The sequence below is a fragment of the Andrographis paniculata genome, unplaced genomic scaffold (genome assembly GCF_009805555.1).
Source record: "Andrographis paniculata isolate CXL003 unplaced genomic scaffold, ASM980555v1 Contig77END, whole genome shotgun sequence".
Classification (NCBI taxonomy): Eukaryota; Viridiplantae; Streptophyta; class Magnoliopsida; order Lamiales; family Acanthaceae; genus Andrographis; species Andrographis paniculata.
This window is the reverse complement of record NW_026137614.1, coordinates 3,540,837-3,558,665: the sequence shown is the minus strand read 5'-3', so window position 1 is coordinate 3,558,665 and position 17,829 is coordinate 3,540,837. Positions and strand designations below refer to the sequence as shown.

Here is a 17,829-nt window from a genome sequence, read left to right as displayed (position 1 = left end):
GAAATAATTACTTTTTGTTTCATTATATATCACATTAATCAATTTTGATCGTATTAAAAATTTTTAATCAATTGTAGTTCAATTCAAAATAAATTTAATCAATTTTGATTCTACCGTTAAATTCCAAACAAAAATGGCTGATATGACGACAATCAACATAAACTAAACACGATTTGTATTAAAAGATTTAGAGAGCTGGCCAAATTTTATAGACAGTTAATCTAGTCGTTTTTTTAAATCCGACATGGTCGTGTTCTAGCATGTAACTATACTAAGACATAGATGATTGAACATAATCATGTTTGAATGTGACCGTATTCAAAGGTTGTCATATATTGAACAGGTGCATGTTGATTGTATATAATTTTAGTCAATTTTTTAAATCATTCAGTATCACTGTTAAGTAATAAAAGTTATATCTACTTTTTTATCGTTGTATTTAATATTAGAGAAAAAAAAATTATATTTATTATACAAATATTATTTTTTTAATATATTATAAGGTAATAATATAAGTATTTTTTGTCATTTTCTCTTATTTGTGTTATATTTTGATATAATAATTAATATTCAAATATCAACGTATAAAAAGTAAATATAACTCTTGTTACGGAACGAAGGTAGTATTTTCTTTTTAATTAAGACTAGATTTATCTAAATCTTAAAAATAACAAAGACTCCTCACGGCCCGAGTCTTATCTGCCACACAAAATTTGCTTAGTGTTATTTACTTTGTCAGACCTAATTTGCAGACTATTAAATTCAACGTAATTGAAAAAAAAAAAAAACAACAACAAAAATAGAAACTATTATTCAAAAAATCGAGTGTAATTTTTGCGTAGTAATTTCCATCTTTGAAGTTTGTCCTTATCCTGTCCTAATTAGACCTAATCTTGCTGCACTTTCTTCGTACGGATTATAACCCGAGCTCCTGAAGCAAGCCTGCAGCAAAAAAAATTAAAAAAAAAAAAGAAAAATGTTATGAATTCTAATCGATACTCTTATAATTTTGCTTATTTAAATAAATATAATATAAAAATAATCAAATATCTCACTTATTGCCGCTCTAACAGTCATTTTAATGTCACACGTACATATACCACCATCAGAACAACAATAAGTGAGATATATATAACTAATTTTTTTGAATAAAATAAAATCGAATAGAAAAGATCGATCTTTTATTAATGTTATACTCAACTTTCTTCGACCGTGATCACATTACTTTCCTCGACATTGTCTCTCAAGAAATCCGTCTCTCTCCGGGACGTCGAATGTTGCTCTTTCTCGGATAACATTCTAGTTAAGAATCACCCGACATTCGCGAAAACCAAAGTTAATTCACAAGGTTATGTCATAAAACATCAAGAAAATATCGACGGGCGCGGAGAAAAATTAAATCGACCGACCTCGCACTAGTGTCGAACGAACGACGATGTTTTTCAGACAATTTACGATTCTCCGCCGAACCGTTAGCCTCTCCCAAAACGAACGATGTCGAGAACAACGGCGACGGGAATTTCGAGCTCGATAAAGTCGGCTTGTACGTCGGGATAAGTCCGAACCGATGATCTTTCACCGAAATTGACCCACAAGATATGAGCTGCATTATTAAAGTCGACGCCTTGAGCTTATTGCATCGTTCGTTTTCGAACATTCTTAAATTTTTGAGTTTTCTCACATCCGCTCGAATCAGTGACTCCAACGTGCCGGTGTTATCGCAGCCTCGGCTTTTGTCGGGAGTTCGTTCGACGGCTGGGGTAATTTCGTCGTTTGAACAACCTTGTACGACAATTTCTTCGTCGGTCTGTGTGGATGCGTCGGTCTTGCTGAGTTTGTATTCGGTTAGGCTTAACGAGACGTTCCAAGACGAATTTTTTCCGGTGCTCGAGTCTGGGGAAACGGTCGACGAGCAAGGATGGCGTACGGTCGGAGACAGCTCGTCATCCCGGGAACTTTCTTGGCTTATCGCCGTGCACGGCGGCTCCGGCGACGATTTGTGGTTTTGTATTACGACTCCGCCGCCGGCGGGAATCGATCGAACTGGAAAACATGTGTCAAAAATAATGCTATTTCAACAACAAAAATTTATCGACAATCTATTTACATAAATACTTTCGAAACTTTCGAAACTATTCAGAAACAAGATACTCCCCTCCATCCAAAAGTAAATTATCCATTTTATCATTTTAATCTGTCCAAATCAAAACATTTCATTTCGACAGTGTTTACTTATGAGATTTTACCACTGATTTTAATATTCCAACTTTCTTTTCCCTCCAAAAACATCATATCAAATACCCAGATTTATTTATTTTATTACACTAAAATCTTAATTTTACATTCAAAAAATTACATCAATACATATTTATATCACATCAAACAACTATTTTAATTCAAAATTTTACTATTTAAAATAAAAAATTCAAAACCAAAATTTCACAAGTAAACACCCTCGAAAGGAGTATACTAATACTTTAATGTCAAGGTCAAAGTAGACATTACTACCATATTACACTAAATATCAATAAAATATTAATTTACCTTAATCTGCATACAAAAGTCAATAAAAATTTACCATAGCACGGAGGGAGTGTATTTTTTTGAAAAGCATTGCATCGAATAATTTCTTCCTCCGACAAAAATCACATTGAATGTAAATTTTTTTATCATTTTCCAAAAGTCCAAAACTTTCAAAAATAACTTCTACTAAAACGGGATTACGGACTTTTAAAAAAATATCGCATTAAATATTAACTTTTTACTGTTCCCAAATTTTCCATAACTTCGAAAATTTCTATCTAAACGGAGTAAAGTCGCCTCGGCGAAAAAGGGATTACCGGAATTGGATTCGGAGAGGAGCTCCGACCCCTTAAGAACATACTCGTCGCCGTGCGCCGGAAGGATCAAATCATCGCGGCAAAGATCATGCCATACATATCCATTTCTATAACTCCTACGTTAACAAAATCAAACATTAATGTTCTTCAATCCACTCCACAAGACAAAATCGAAAGAATACATACATACATACATACATACATATACATACATATATATATATATATATATACATGTACACTACCTCTTGCACGACCAAGAGTAGGATAAAGCCACACGCCTGCCTCTCAAAACGCTGAGCCGATCCACAACGTCTTCAAAACAACATCGGAATTGTCAAAAAAACAACGTAAGATCGGCTAAAACCTTAGATCAAAATTGTGTATGTAAAATCGGAACAACCTTTCAAGTAAAGGCCATTGGAGGAAGAGAGGGGGACTTCCATGAAATGAGGATGCTCCAGCTGCTGATTCCTACAGAGATAGTAAATCACAGCAACTACTTTGCGGCTGCTCTGATTTTGTGAATTTGAGGATGTCTGAGTCCGTAATTTGGCTCTTTCAGGGCTCGATTGTCTGAATTTCTCAACTCGGTCCTCCATCGTTTAACCTAATTTCAAACCTCAATTCCCCCAATCATATGGATCTGAATAATGAAGATAGAGAGAGGTTTAATTGTCCAAAAAGGGAAACACAGAATTGGGAGGAATTGAAGAAACGTGGGATGATTCGAAGAACAACAAAGAAGAAAGAAGCAGACAAAGGAATCTAATCGAATTTATGATTGTGATTAAGAAATTGGGAGTGGAAGAAATTGAGGGGAAACTAACCTGGGGGCGGGTGCGTCGGTCGGTCGGAATTGAATTGAACTGAAAGGGACAATCAAGCAGATTGAATTTGAAATTGTTTGTTGGGAGGATTTGAGAAGAAATCGATTTGGCAGCTTTGGGGAAAATAATGATGTCTGTGTTTGTATGTAATATTGATTGTTTTGTCTGTAATGAATTGATGTATAAATGTGTGTGATTGCATTTGCGAGGCTAAGGTCAGCCCAGCCCAACCAAGTGTCTGTCCGCTACTGTTTCTTTTTTTTTTTTTTTTTAAAAAAATATTTTTTCAATTCGTCAAATTTATTTTTACTTTTAATCTCGAAATAGTTGTTTTATTTTTATTTTTTATTTTGTTTATCTCAAAATAATTGTCATAATTTTTTATTTAGTAATTGTGATTCCTACTTTATAATAAAGTAAGTATTACTTTAATTTACTTTTTAATATCCTTAAAAAAGAAAAGGTATTTTAGTATTAATCATTCTACTTTATATTAATTTTCAATCAAAAACTATTATTTTTTAATTTTCGTGTCAATTCTAACAAGACACATCTTTTGGGACGAATGAGAGAATAATTTTTTTTTAGTTTGTTCCCTAAATTTATTTCATTGTTAATTTTGATAAAATCAATAAATTAATATTTAATTATTATTATATTTCATTCAATATTTATTTACAACAAATATCATTATCTTTATAATATTATCTTCTTATTTTTTAAAATTTTTTATACTAAATTTCTATTATCTTTTTATTTTTATATTTGTAATCAAATATTAATTTTTTTTTAATTTTTGTGTCGAATCCAAATATTTTAATTTTTGCGAACAACGAAGTAGTATTATTATTACTCCCTCCGTCCTAGATACCGTGTCAGTTACACTGTAGACACAGTATTTTAGGAGGGGTGTAATTAGTAGATAATTAAAAATATATTAGTGAAAATAATTATCATATAATATAAATAATTATAAATTAAGATTAAGATAACTAATTAGTTTAATTAAAATTAAAAAAATAAAATTAAAAAGTTTAAAATGAGATTAAAGTGTGTAATCATTTTCTAAAAAAAAAAAGTGACAGGGTACGTGGGACGGATAGAAATGACAACCTGGATATGGTATCTGAGACGAAGGGAGTATCTTTTATATGGCTATATGGCTATGTGCAATGTGTGTGATTCAATACAACATCGTTATTCTACACTTGGTGGTGGACCCCACCAGCTGCTTTTACTGCTATTTGCTTTTGAGATTTGTTGCATTGATCACTTTTATGCTCGAAAACTATACTTTATTCATTCGAATTCAGATTTTGTTTGTCATATTAGGTTAATTTTTAAGTGTTATTTATTTTATCGAATTTAATTTGTAAATTATTAAGTTTGACGGGGATTTTCAAAATGCCTTTCAAAAGTAATAATTTCCTCAGTCTCGTAACAATAACAAAATATCTATTTTTCTATTTTAGTTCATATCGTAACAAAGTATTTTTTTTTAAGTAACTGTACTGTCTACCTAACATTACAAATACCCTTACAACTTACAATATATTATAGAAATGACATTACCTTTATATCGCACATACTAATAATCTTATTTTAGTCATTTCTACTTTATTCTTACTACATCCAAATATAATACTAATATTTTTAAAAATGTGTGCAAAAAGGAAATAAATATTTAATTATGAGCCATAAGAAATATTAAAATTTATATTACTTAGGGTTTGTTTGTCCAAACACACTTATTTTTCGACACCATTCAATATAAAATATTATATATATATATATATATTCCAAATATAATTCTTTATTCTTCACATAAAAGAATTCAAATCAAAACAATAAACAAACAATAATTAACTTGGAAGATTACGTATGGAATAGGGAACAAATAAATTAAATAAATTTGATGTATATAATTGAATTGGAATTAAATATGGAGGACGAAATGATAGGACATGTATAAATGGTGCATGCCTTGGATTCTCTCATTTGAATATTTGAGTTTTACATATTAGAATAAATGTTGGTATCTATGCTCATCTACTATAATTTATTTTCTACTTACATTCAGTAAATTTTTGTACTCCCTTCGTCCCTTTGAAAGGGTGATGTTTATTTTTTGCACGTAGATTTTTGAATATTAGTATTATATTGGATTATAGTAAAAAAAAAAAAAAAAGATAAAAATACCCCTATTAGTATGGTGTAATATAAAATTAATAACATTTGTGTAATATATTGTAAATTGAAAGGATATTTATTATGTTAAGTGTGTAGTACAATTATTAAATTATGAAATGATAATCTTGTTTTGGGATAGATGGAAATAAAAAATGGTAATCTTTCAATGAGACGAAGGAATTATATATATAGATATTACTATTTACATTGTTTTATGATAAAAACCTATAATCTTTTACTTTTGTAATTTTTAAATAATTTTTTGTTATTTTTACATATTTGACCTCTTCATTATATTGGAATTTGTTATTATGGTATCTTTACTATTTAAATATGTGTATTAAAGTGTCTGATTGTTGGTTTAGTTGATGATTAGAAGTTTAATTTATTTAGATGGAATTAAATGCAATATATATTTAATTTAAAGTATATTTTGAAGAATTTAAAAATCTATACTTTAATATATATATATATATTCAATGAGAATAAAATCACATAGTTCATGTATTTTTGCCAATTTTATACTTAATTTCTTTGTAATTTACAAAAGAAGTGAATATAAAATTATCGGATGGAGAAAATATAATACAAATATATACATAATTAGCAATTAAATAGATTGATGTCAATTTTATTATTATGCTTATTTGAAATTTGATTAATTGTGCTACGAAATTTTTCTTTTTTTAACTTCAATCACTCTGAATAAATATCAAAGAAGTCAAATTTTTTTGTTTGTTTAAAATTCTTGGGCATTATACTTATCAATAAATTTATCGGATTTATATTATTTTTTTTTCAAAATCTACTTACACTCTAATGGTTTATGATATTCGGATAAGTCAATTAACAACCAAGTGTAATTTTGCATAGTGAACTTTATTTCACTGTCAATGACTTCTTTTCAAAATGGGTTAATAGGACTCAACAAGGCTTCATTAATCAATGTCGATTCTTGTCCAATATGTATGTAATAAAAATAGACCAAATATTTTCTTGATTCTGGTCTTTTTGCTACGACGAGGATTAGTAATCTCTTGATTAAGAGTAATTGTCTTTTTTCTTTTCTTACCACATAATTATTTATTTACGGATATATTTTTAAAAAATATAGCCTCTCTTACTTCTATTGTAATTTCCATGATCATTTCAAGAATAATTTATAAGTTATGAATTGATAAGCACTACTATAGTACTATTCAACTCATATCTTATAAATACACAATTAACCTTGATTCAAATAATTATATTTATATATATTAAAAATCTCTTTATATATATATATATAATTAATTTATATTATATAAATTTTATTTTTCATGAAATAATTCATTTTATATTATTTTATTAAAATGTAATTTTAAAGTATCTTAATATATATTTAAAAGGTATTATTTACTCTTCATTTAATACTTATTATACATATAAATTTGTTCACTTCTGCTTATAATGACACAATATTTTATGAATATTATAAACAAATATATAATATACATTTATTAAGAAAATTAGATAATTTAATATAAAACATTATTTTTACACTATCTGTATTTATTTTTATTTTTAACATAAAATAAATACATTTAAGAAAATAAAAAAAATAAAAACCCCAAAGCTAACAAATAATCTCTCTCCCGGCGAACTTAAAAAGAAACAATGTAAGAGTCAAAGCGGTAGATCCAAGTTGCGAAATGTGGGTCCCAACTGACCCCACAATAACCCGTCTGGTCAAAATTAACGCACACGGTCAAATGATATACTCTTCCGTCTCATAACAAAGTATCCATTTTTTTATTTTAGTCTGTCCCATAACAAAATATCCGTTCTTTTTTAGTAATTATATTATCTACTTAATATTACAAGTACCCTTACAACTCACAATATATTACACAAATGTCATTACTTTTATATCACACATACTAATAAAATTATTTTAGTTATTTCTACTTTATTTCTATTATATCTCAATATAATACTAATATTTCTAAAATTACGTAAAAAAAAAACAAATGAATATTTACTTATGGGATGGAGGGAGTATATAGATTTTTAGGTAAATTGCAGAAAATTTTTATAATGTATGTTTTATTCACTTTAATCTTCTATTTATTTCTATTACAAAATAAATCATATATGTTTGCAAAAGTCGCTATTTTTATCTTTTGGCCGCGCGTGATATTTATCATCCCACGCGCAGTTACTCACGAATACGTGTTGCCAAATGATAAAAATACTCCATCCGTCCCATAACAAATTATTTATTTACTTTTTGCATGTTGATATTTGAATATTATTTATTATATTAAAACATATTATAAATCAAGGGAAAATGACAAAAATACTTCTATTAGTATCTTATAATACTAATATAATGACATTTGTGCAAAAGAAATATACAAATATAATTATATTTTTAATGTCAAGTACAATAGCGCAAAAGACAAATAGATACCTTGTTAGGGACAGAGGTAATAACAAATTTTTGAAATATATGATAAATATTTTTCAGTAAGATAAATATATGACAAAAGTAATAATGGAATATATATAGAGTATATTTTGCAATTTTACCTAGATATTTTGTATGGATTGGACACGCCGCCATAATGCAATAGCACCGTTGGATTTAATGTCATCCAACGTACGTAATTGAATTGAAGAGAGAGAGAGATTGAGAGATATTAATAATAGATCCTTAATTAAATCAAAATTAAAGCCATGCAATGCAAGGACAGGGACTCCCCAACCAATATGCTGCGCATTTATAGAGATAAAAATAATAATAATAATAATAAAATAAAAATAAAAAATAAAAAAAAATGCCTCCTCTTAATTAGGGAAAGACATCAATTAATTGCCTCTTCAACAATATACATTTATATATAATGTGTATATATATATATACATAAAGAGAAATATCTGAGGTGTATATATAGCTAGATAATATGTAACATATAAATAATTTAATTATTAGTACAACAAAGACAGATGATATATAATTTGTATTAACAATATATTAACACAACATATTATGTAATAAAATACAATATGCACAACCTCCGACGCCTCCAGGTTTACCTGTCATACATTATTCGTCTATTGTAACTTTCTTTGTCGGGCATAGTTTGTAGGGTATTAAGTTTGGCCGAGAGCTTACTCAGTAGATACTTTTGATTGGCGGTTCCCAATTCTCATATTATAATATATATATATATATATATATAGACACACGATATGCACAAGCTGATCAAAATAAAAAATATGACGTGGACAATCGACGCAAATCTCATGTTGATTCGATCAAATCAGCGTGGTGGTTATCTAACTAAATCATGTTATGTTATAAAGATAAACAATATACATTTACATATAGTACATCATCATATAGTATGTTATAAAATATCTTATGTTGTACTATAAATATGTTCATATATAATACTCCCTCCGTCCCACATACCGTGTCTGTTACATTGTAGACACGGTATTTTAGGAGTGGTATAATTAGTAGATAATTAAGAATATATTAGTGAAAATAATTATCCTTATAATATAAATAATTATAAATTAAGATTAAGATAACTAATTAGTTTAATTAAAATTTTTAAAAAAATAAAATTAAAAAGTTTAAAATAAGATTAAAGTGTATAATTATTTTCCGAAAAAAGAAAGTGACATGGAGGACAGACAGAAACGGCAACATGGACATGGTATATGGGACGGAGAGAGTATATATATGCTCTAAGGATCTTATTTACCTTTTGCGTCATTATATTTAATATTAAAAATATTTTTATATTTGTATAATTTTTTTCAAAAAATCATGATAATAATATTATAGATACTAATACAAGTATTTTTGTTATTATTCTTATATTTGTACTATATTTTCATATAATAATTAATATTCAAATATTGCCGACTAAAAAAGAAAAGTAAATACGACCTTGTATATTTCTTCCGATTGCAGTATTAATTAGCTCTGCACTTTAACCAATTCCAATACATATTTAAAAATAAATAAATAAATACTGTACAAAATGGGGGCAGGAGTCTCGACCAGTTTGCAGCACCAACTTTCCTAATCTTCTCTGCCAATCACTAAAATAACGACTAATTCCAATTAATTACTATTATTATTATTATTTAAATATTTATAGTTTGATTCGTATCGCTGAAAAACGACCCTTTAATTATTTGTTGGTCAAAATCTCTGTATTCGCCGCCGGGATCCGTCAATCCGCCGACGGCGCCGAGCACGCCCCTTTTCCGGCCACTCGGAACAACCACCGGCGGCGGCGGTATCTGGCAGCTATCTATCGGCGGCGGGGGCCGCCGCCACTGCGGCAGGGGCCCGGCGACGAGGAGGTTCTGCAGGAGGGGGCCGGCCTTCACCACGGCTTCCAGAAGCTTCCCCTTCTCCGGCAGCGGCTTCGTCACCGCCACCGGCGGCGACGGCGAAGGCGGAGGAGACGAAACAATGCTCTCGTCGCAGTCGGAGGACGCCGAGAATCCTCCGTTGCCGGAATCGAGCCGGAGATCGTCGCCGGAGGTCGAAACCCTAGAATTCTTCTGGCGGAGCAGCAATTTGTTATTCTCGAAGGCCAATTTCCGGCACTTCTCCAGAGCTTCGTTCCGGTCGTTAATGGCGGCGGCGACCATTTCCCTGAGTCGGGAAATCTCGGCGTCTTTGAGCTTCATCTCCGCCGCCGCTTTGGCCTTCGTCTCTTCGACCTCCATGGTCAAGACAAGAGTGGCTTCTCTGATTAAATCAGCCTCCTGTAAGAGAAATTAAAAATCTTTTCATTATAATAATTAATTAAAATTGGGAATGTAAGAAATGAGGTTATATGGAGAAATTAATTAACCTTATGGTGGCCCATGTAATAATCATTGGTGGACATCCAGTTGGGTTGAAGAAGAAGAGCTCTCTGGACATCCATGGAGAAACGAGTGAGTTGGGGAAGAAGGGGGAGGATACTCTGCCCCTTTTATGGACTAAATTTTGTTGCTAAATAATTTAGAGAAAAAAAAAAAAATTATGTGGACCCATCTCCATTTTAATTTGTAGGATTTTTTTATTTGGTAGGATATTCTAAATTTTGACTATTTGAATTATCCATTTTTAAAAAAAAAAATTATTCTATTTAATTTGTATCACTGTAATTTATATTTTTTTTAAAAAAAATATAATTATACATTTTAATTATATTTTAAAATTTATAATTTATAAAAAAAATTTAATTAAATTATTCAGTATCTTAATATTAATTTATAATATTTTTCTTAATATATTTTAATTATTTACTAATTATATAATATTTAAAATTTTTTGTCTAATCTAAATGGGATAGATGGGACAGAGGGAAACAAAATATTTTCTATCATGCAAATTTGTGCTCATTTGACCGGACACGGGTTTTAATAAAAGTGAGTAATAATAATTACTTTTTCCTTTTATAATAAAAAAAATACAAAAATATAATACTACCTCTGTCCCGGTGCAAGGTTGTTATTTACTTTTTGCACGTAGATTTTGTAATACTCCCTCCGTCCCATAACAAAATATCTATTTTTCCATTTTAGTTCGTCTCATAACAAAGTATTTATTTTCTTTTTTAGTAACGGTACTATCTACCTAACATTACAAATACCTTTACAACTTACAATATATTATACAAATATCATTACCTTTATATCACGTATACTAATAAGGTTATTTTAGTTATTTCTATTTTATTCCTACTATATCTCAATATAATACTAATATTTCTAAAACTACGTGAAAAAAAAAATGTATATTTCTTATGAGACGGAGGGAGTATTAGTATTATAATGGGTTGTAGTGATAAGACGAAAATAATCCTATTAGTATTGTGTAATATAAAAGTAATGGCATTTATGTAATATAGTGTAGGTTGGAAGGATATTTATTATATTAGGTATGTAGTACAATTACTAATTATGAAATTGCAATCTTATTTTGGGACGAATAAAAATAAAAAATTGCAATATTTCAATGGGACAGAGGAAGTAATTTTTTACTTAAAAAAAAAAATATTTTTCAATGATAATCCAAAAAAAAAAAAAAACATAAATATAAATAATATATTTTTTTCTTTTATAAAATATTTTATTATATATTATTTTAATATTAAATTTAAATTAATTTTTTTTTAAAAAAAAATAATAATAACAACAACAACAATAATGTACGTGTGTGTATATAGAAGACTATAGGAGGGGCTATACTGCCGAACCTAGGAGAGGAGAACAGTGACTGTGTTGGGCGTGACATAACAGGATATATCTAATCCAATCTGACTCTCACTTTGTGAAAAATTAAATTAAATTAAATTATAAATTAAATTATAGATTAAATTAAATTAAAATAAAGTGTGAAAATAAATGAAAGAAAATTGGTTTTACGAGGAGGAGTCTAAAAAGAATAGTGCAATGGGGCAAAGTAAATGTCACCTGCAGGCAGGCTAAGGTCCCATCTAATTTGGCCCTTTTTGACCCATCCATTGCCATTGTCAATACACCAGCGAGCTGCTACAACGCTGAATTTTAAATTCGGTAATATATTCAACAATATACCGTGTGCTTTTAGATAATATATAATAATGTTATAACAGTATATTGTATATGTTAATATATAGTATATGAACAAAACACACATATTATAGTCTCAACATCACACAATATAACTACAGACAACACACAATACTATTACTACAGACAGCACATTGTATATGTTAATATATACAAATACAACACATGCTATAGTCTCATACAACATACAGAACAGTTAATTTTAGCACATGACATACTTGTATACAACGCACTTGTTATTAGTACAAAACATCACATACCTTTATTATACATAACATCTATTGTGTGTAATACTAATGTTTGTTTGCATATGTAACGTATACTGATGTGAAAAATCAACAATGGTGCTGACACTGTAACCATCCTTGAATATTGTTATATAATCTACTTCCTCCATGCTAAAATGGTATTGAGATGTAGTATGAATAAAGTAGAAATTACTAAAATAACTTTATTAGTATTGTGTGATATAAATGTAGTAGTATTTGTGTAATATATTGTAAGTTGTAAGGATATTTGTAATGTTAGGTAGATAGTACAGTTACTAAAAAAAAATGAATATTTTGTTACGAGACAAATTAAAATAAATAAATAAATAGTTTGTTACGAGAGAAATATATAAATTAATAATAATAATGATAATAATAATAATAATTCATCAATTACATAGTATAATTAAATTCAACACATAAGATATATTCATATATACTCTGAAGTCAACATATGATTTCAGTTAATACAACATGTGCCGTGCTCACGGAGAGCATAGGGTCCGTTTGTTTGGAGGTTTGGATTTTGAGTTGGGATTTGAATAGTAAAAATTTTGAATTTGAATAGTTGTATGATGTGAAATAAATATGTATTGACGTGATGTTGTTTTGAATGTAAAATTGATTTTTAGTATAATATAAAAAAATAAAAAATAAGTGTTTGATTTGATAATTTTTTTTTTTAAAAAAAGATAAATAGTGTATTTAAAATCCAATCTCCAAACAAACACACCCATCGGGTTATTATTTTTGTTTATATTAATCACAACTAATCAACACAGTAACTAATATAACACTATCACACATTGCATTATGATGATTCAATAAATATATATATATTTAATAAAAAAAAAATACTTGCTCTCTATAAATTGTTTTAACTCAATTTATTTTGCAAGCAATTTGAAGCCATTAGTTAAATTTGATTATATCCAATTAATCACTGTTGGGAGGTCTAACTTTACCAGTAAAATTTGGTTCAAAATGTGAATACATCTGTCACTGTTTTAAAAGAGTTTCAACTCCAAATGATTTTCTTTTGTGATATATACTCCCTCCGTCCCGTTAATAAGTATCCAATTACTTTTTACGTGTAGTTTTAGATATATTAGTATTATATTGGGATATAGTAGAAATAAAATAGAAATAACTAACATAACTTTGTTAGTATGTGTGATATAAAAGTAATGACATTTGTGTAATATATTGTAAGTTGTAAGGGTATTTATAATGTTAGGTAGATAGTACAGTTACTAAAAAAAATAAATAATTTGTTATGGGACAGACTAAAATGAAAAAATGGATACTTTGTTATGGGACGGAGAGAGTATATATATATGAACAAGTATGTGGTTCAGAGAGGGACATTCTTTTCACTGAAATTGCAACATTTAGTAAATAGTACTTCCTCCGTCCCAAAATAATAATTTGGATTGTGTTTGGTACGAGATTTAACGAATATTGATATTATATTGATAGTGAGTAAAACGTATGGGCAAAAGACTTTTTTGTCCTTATGAGTGTCTTAGTGTAAAAAATAATGACAATTGTGTAATAATAATAATAAAAAAAGTAAAGGTAGTTTTATAATAATATGGTAAACAAGACTATTGTAATGAGACAGAGGGGGTATTTTTATACAACACCAAAATAAATAAATAATGGCTTTGTTCACCCAACGCTTTTTTATAGATTGATTTTCAGTGTGTTGTATGAGAAATTGTATTAAAAGAATAAATTGTACTAATATTTTAAATTGAATTTTTGACTTGTTGTAATAATTGTTTTGAAGAAAATAGAGAAACACTTTTTATCAAATAAAGAAACATTATACATTTTATATTCTTTAGAAACTCGTTTTATAGACAGAGAAACCACTTATAAGTAGAGTTAGTTGCAGATCAGTTTATAATTTTTCTTCTCTTCACTTCCATTGACGTTTTGTGATTCTTCCATTATCTGGTGCATAAAGAAATACAGTTTTTCCCTGGTTCTGTTTCTATATGTTTAATTTTTTATTTATTTTTTTTGAATTTATCCTTTTTATGGTAGTATGGAGCATTGTGTAAAAAAAAATAAAATACTTCCTCCGTCCACTTTAAATGTTTATATTTACTTTATGTGTGTTGATCTTTGAATATTAATTATTATATCAAAATATATAACAAATTAAGTAAAAAAGATAAAAAAAAATACTTATATTATTGTCTTATAATACGAATGTAATAACATTTGTATAAATATTTATACAAATAATATTTTTAATGTTAAGTACAATGACGCAAAAAATAAATGTAAATTTTCAAAATGGACGGAGGAATGAAGTATTATTTTTGGGGAATCGCAATAGACCCTATGTATAGACTTTTAACATATAAAAGATGGACCAAATTTAGGTTGTGGAAATTATCACTTAATCCAAATAAGTTTGTTTATTTGAAATGGGATGAATTATGAAGGAATGCATGTATGTGCACCATGTGAGGAAAACGTGTTGCTGATGCTGCATAATTTGGATCCTAGTATTTTTTATTTATTTATTGAATTTTAATTTAATTGATTAAGTTTAGTATTTGTTGAAATTTTAGCTTATTTTTGTTATGACTCGTTGTGTGTGTTTAAATATAATTTTATTATGTAAATTTAATGTGAAATGATACTGGGACAAAATGTATAGCTACATAAGGGTTCGGGAGATTTGAGCCTCCCGAGCCATTAAATCGATATTTTAATATTGATTGAATACGCCATAATTCAATTTTTCGTAACCTCTATTAGGCTGGAATTGAACAATTTTTATTAAACCGATATTTTAGTATTGATTGAATACGTCAAAATTCGATTTTTTACCATCAATTTTACTAAAAGTGTTTTAAAAAAACCGTTTAACCCCTTAGGGGGGTTGTTGTAGTTCTAGCTCCATCGTTGTATATACCTGTACAGCGGCGGATTTAGAAAAATTATTAACTGGTGACACAATATATCAACTTTAAAATAAATTAAATTAAAATTTTAAATTTTGTTAATAAAAAATATATATACTAACAATTTATGGCTTCATTTGAACCATTAATAATTATTATTGATAACAGAAAAATAACATAATAGTATTATTTTTTATATTTATTTTTTTTTATAGAATATAAATTAATCATTTTAATTGGATTGAATTTTAATTATTTTGATAGGGATGGTATTTTAAATTTTAAATAATTTATCTAACTTTTTGGGATAACGATGTAATTTAAATCTTTAATGGAGGCACTGCAGTTTTTTTTACTGTTAGTACATTTAATAAATCATAATAATTTTTTTTTTACTGAAATAAATCACCGGTGGCATATGACACAACTGGGCATAACGTAGATCCGTCCTTGTGCCTATATGAATGAGGATTTCAATGTTCTATTGCTCTTCATCTGAATAAGATGAAAAAAAAAAAAAAAAAGTTGTAATAGTTTTGTTATTTTTTTCACCTTATTTTTTTAGAAAAAAAAACTATTTTGATTTGATATTTTTTCAAAAAAAAAATTTGATGAATAATAAAAAATTTTAAAAACCTACCAAACAAGCACAACCTTTTTGTAAAATTATAGGGTATTGTTGCAAGTCAAGTTGCATATTACTAGAATTGGACTTGACTTATTAATTTAATTAATTTCTTTGGTTAATGATGATGATAGTTGATATTTTGTGGGCTGCTATCTATCCATCAATGTCCAAATTCTTTAAATTAATTAGCCATAATGGTAATTACGTGTTGATCTAAATCTTGCTAAAATTGAATAAACAATAATAATAAACTAAATGTACAAATCAATACAATTCAATAGTCAGTAAATTCATTGAAAATTTGAATATTAATTATTATATCAAAATGTAGTACAAATTAACACAAAATTGCAAAAATATTTTTATTAGTGTCTTATAATACTAATATAAGGATATTTGTACAAAAAATATACAAATATAAAGATATTTTTAATGTTAAGTACAATGACGTAAAACATAGATGTAACCCTTAGAGGCGGACGAAAGAAGTAAAAATTAGAGGATATATTTAATTTTAGTTTTAAATTCAAATCAATATTATTAAATTTGCACTCCGATAAAAATATAGTGCCAGTTTACTTGTGAGATTTGGATTTTGGGTTTTGGTTTTGAATAGTAAAATTTTGAATTGAAATAGTTATTTGATGTAATATAAATATGTATTGATGTGATATTTTGAATATAAAATTTAATTTTAGTGTAATATAATAAATAAAAAATAGGTGTTTGATGTGATATTTTGGAGAAAAAAATATTAGAATAATAAAATATAAAACCAAATCACACAAGTAAACACATCCATTAATATACTCTTTTCATCCGTGATGTTTATGCTGATCTGTTTGGACATAGAGACTAAAAAATAACGATATCTTAATGTAAGAATATGGTAGGTAAAAAATAACATGAGAATATTATAGAAAATTTATTAAAAAAATTGATAAAAATTTGATGTGATAAGTGAAGAAAATAGTGGAAGAAATTATTTGTTATTATGTGGTAAAGTACAAGTAATAAAATGTGAGTGAATAAAATTATTTTTTATAAATGAATTGTATATAAATTTAATGGATAAACAAAAATAGAAGCGTAGCATAATTAAAGCGTGGAAATATTATTTAATATCACATTAAAATACGTATTTAAACCAAAATTCAAATTCAAATCAAAACCACACAAGCCATATAATATTTTTGTGATAGTAAACAAGAATTTGATGTGATATTTTTTTAAAAAATCAACTATTAGTAAATAATGACAAAACTTCAAAAAATATGTATGTAAACAAAGTTACGAAATTGTGACTTAAGTACTTAATTACAAGGTTTTTTTAAAAATATACATATATATTAAATTAAGGGGAAAATTGCAAAAAATATCCCACACGTATACCTCATTATCACTTTTGTCCTATATTTATTTCTCTAGCAAAATATATCACATATTTTCAAAAGTCGTTATTTCTATCATTTGACCGCGCGTGATTGCGCATAAGGGCGCGTGATGTGAATTTCATGCGCGAGAAAAGGACATAAA

General features: G+C 27.7%; 2 protein-coding genes across 6 annotated transcripts; both read right to left on the bottom strand.

Moving 5' to 3' along the window:
• Window positions 1-657: 657 nt before the first annotated feature.
• On the bottom strand, window positions 658-3,813 carry LOC127239492 (protein SOSEKI 3-like). Of its 5 annotated transcripts, XM_051257679.1 has the most exons (8): window positions 3,671-3,813; window positions 3,244-3,486; window positions 3,086-3,155; window positions 2,841-2,956; window positions 1,682-2,043; window positions 1,410-1,603; window positions 1,203-1,299; window positions 658-944 (listed from the first exon to the last, which is right to left on the bottom strand). In XM_051257679.1, the coding sequence occupies exons 2-8, from the start codon at window positions 3,440-3,442 to the stop codon at window positions 888-890; spliced, it is 1,095 nt and encodes a 364-aa protein (XP_051113636.1). In that variant the 5' UTR covers window positions 3,443-3,486; window positions 3,671-3,813; the 3' UTR covers window positions 658-887. The 5 variants fall into 5 exon arrangements, with proteins under 5 accessions (XP_051113636.1, XP_051113635.1, XP_051113633.1 ...); XM_051257678.1 differs by having other exon boundaries at window positions 659-942; window positions 1,202-1,299; window positions 1,410-2,043; XM_051257676.1 differs by having other exon boundaries at window positions 659-944; window positions 1,410-2,043; window positions 2,841-2,947.
• Window positions 3,814-9,799: 5,986 nt separating this feature from the next.
• LOC127239334 (uncharacterized) lies at window positions 9,800-10,828 on the bottom strand. The gene is made up of 2 exons (XM_051257430.1): window positions 10,726-10,828; window positions 9,800-10,636 (listed from the first exon to the last, which is right to left on the bottom strand). The coding sequence occupies exons 1-2, from the start codon at window positions 10,798-10,800 to the stop codon at window positions 10,004-10,006; spliced, it is 708 nt and encodes a 235-aa protein (XP_051113387.1). The 5' UTR covers window positions 10,801-10,828; the 3' UTR covers window positions 9,800-10,003.
• Window positions 10,829-17,829: the final 7,001 nt, after the last annotated feature.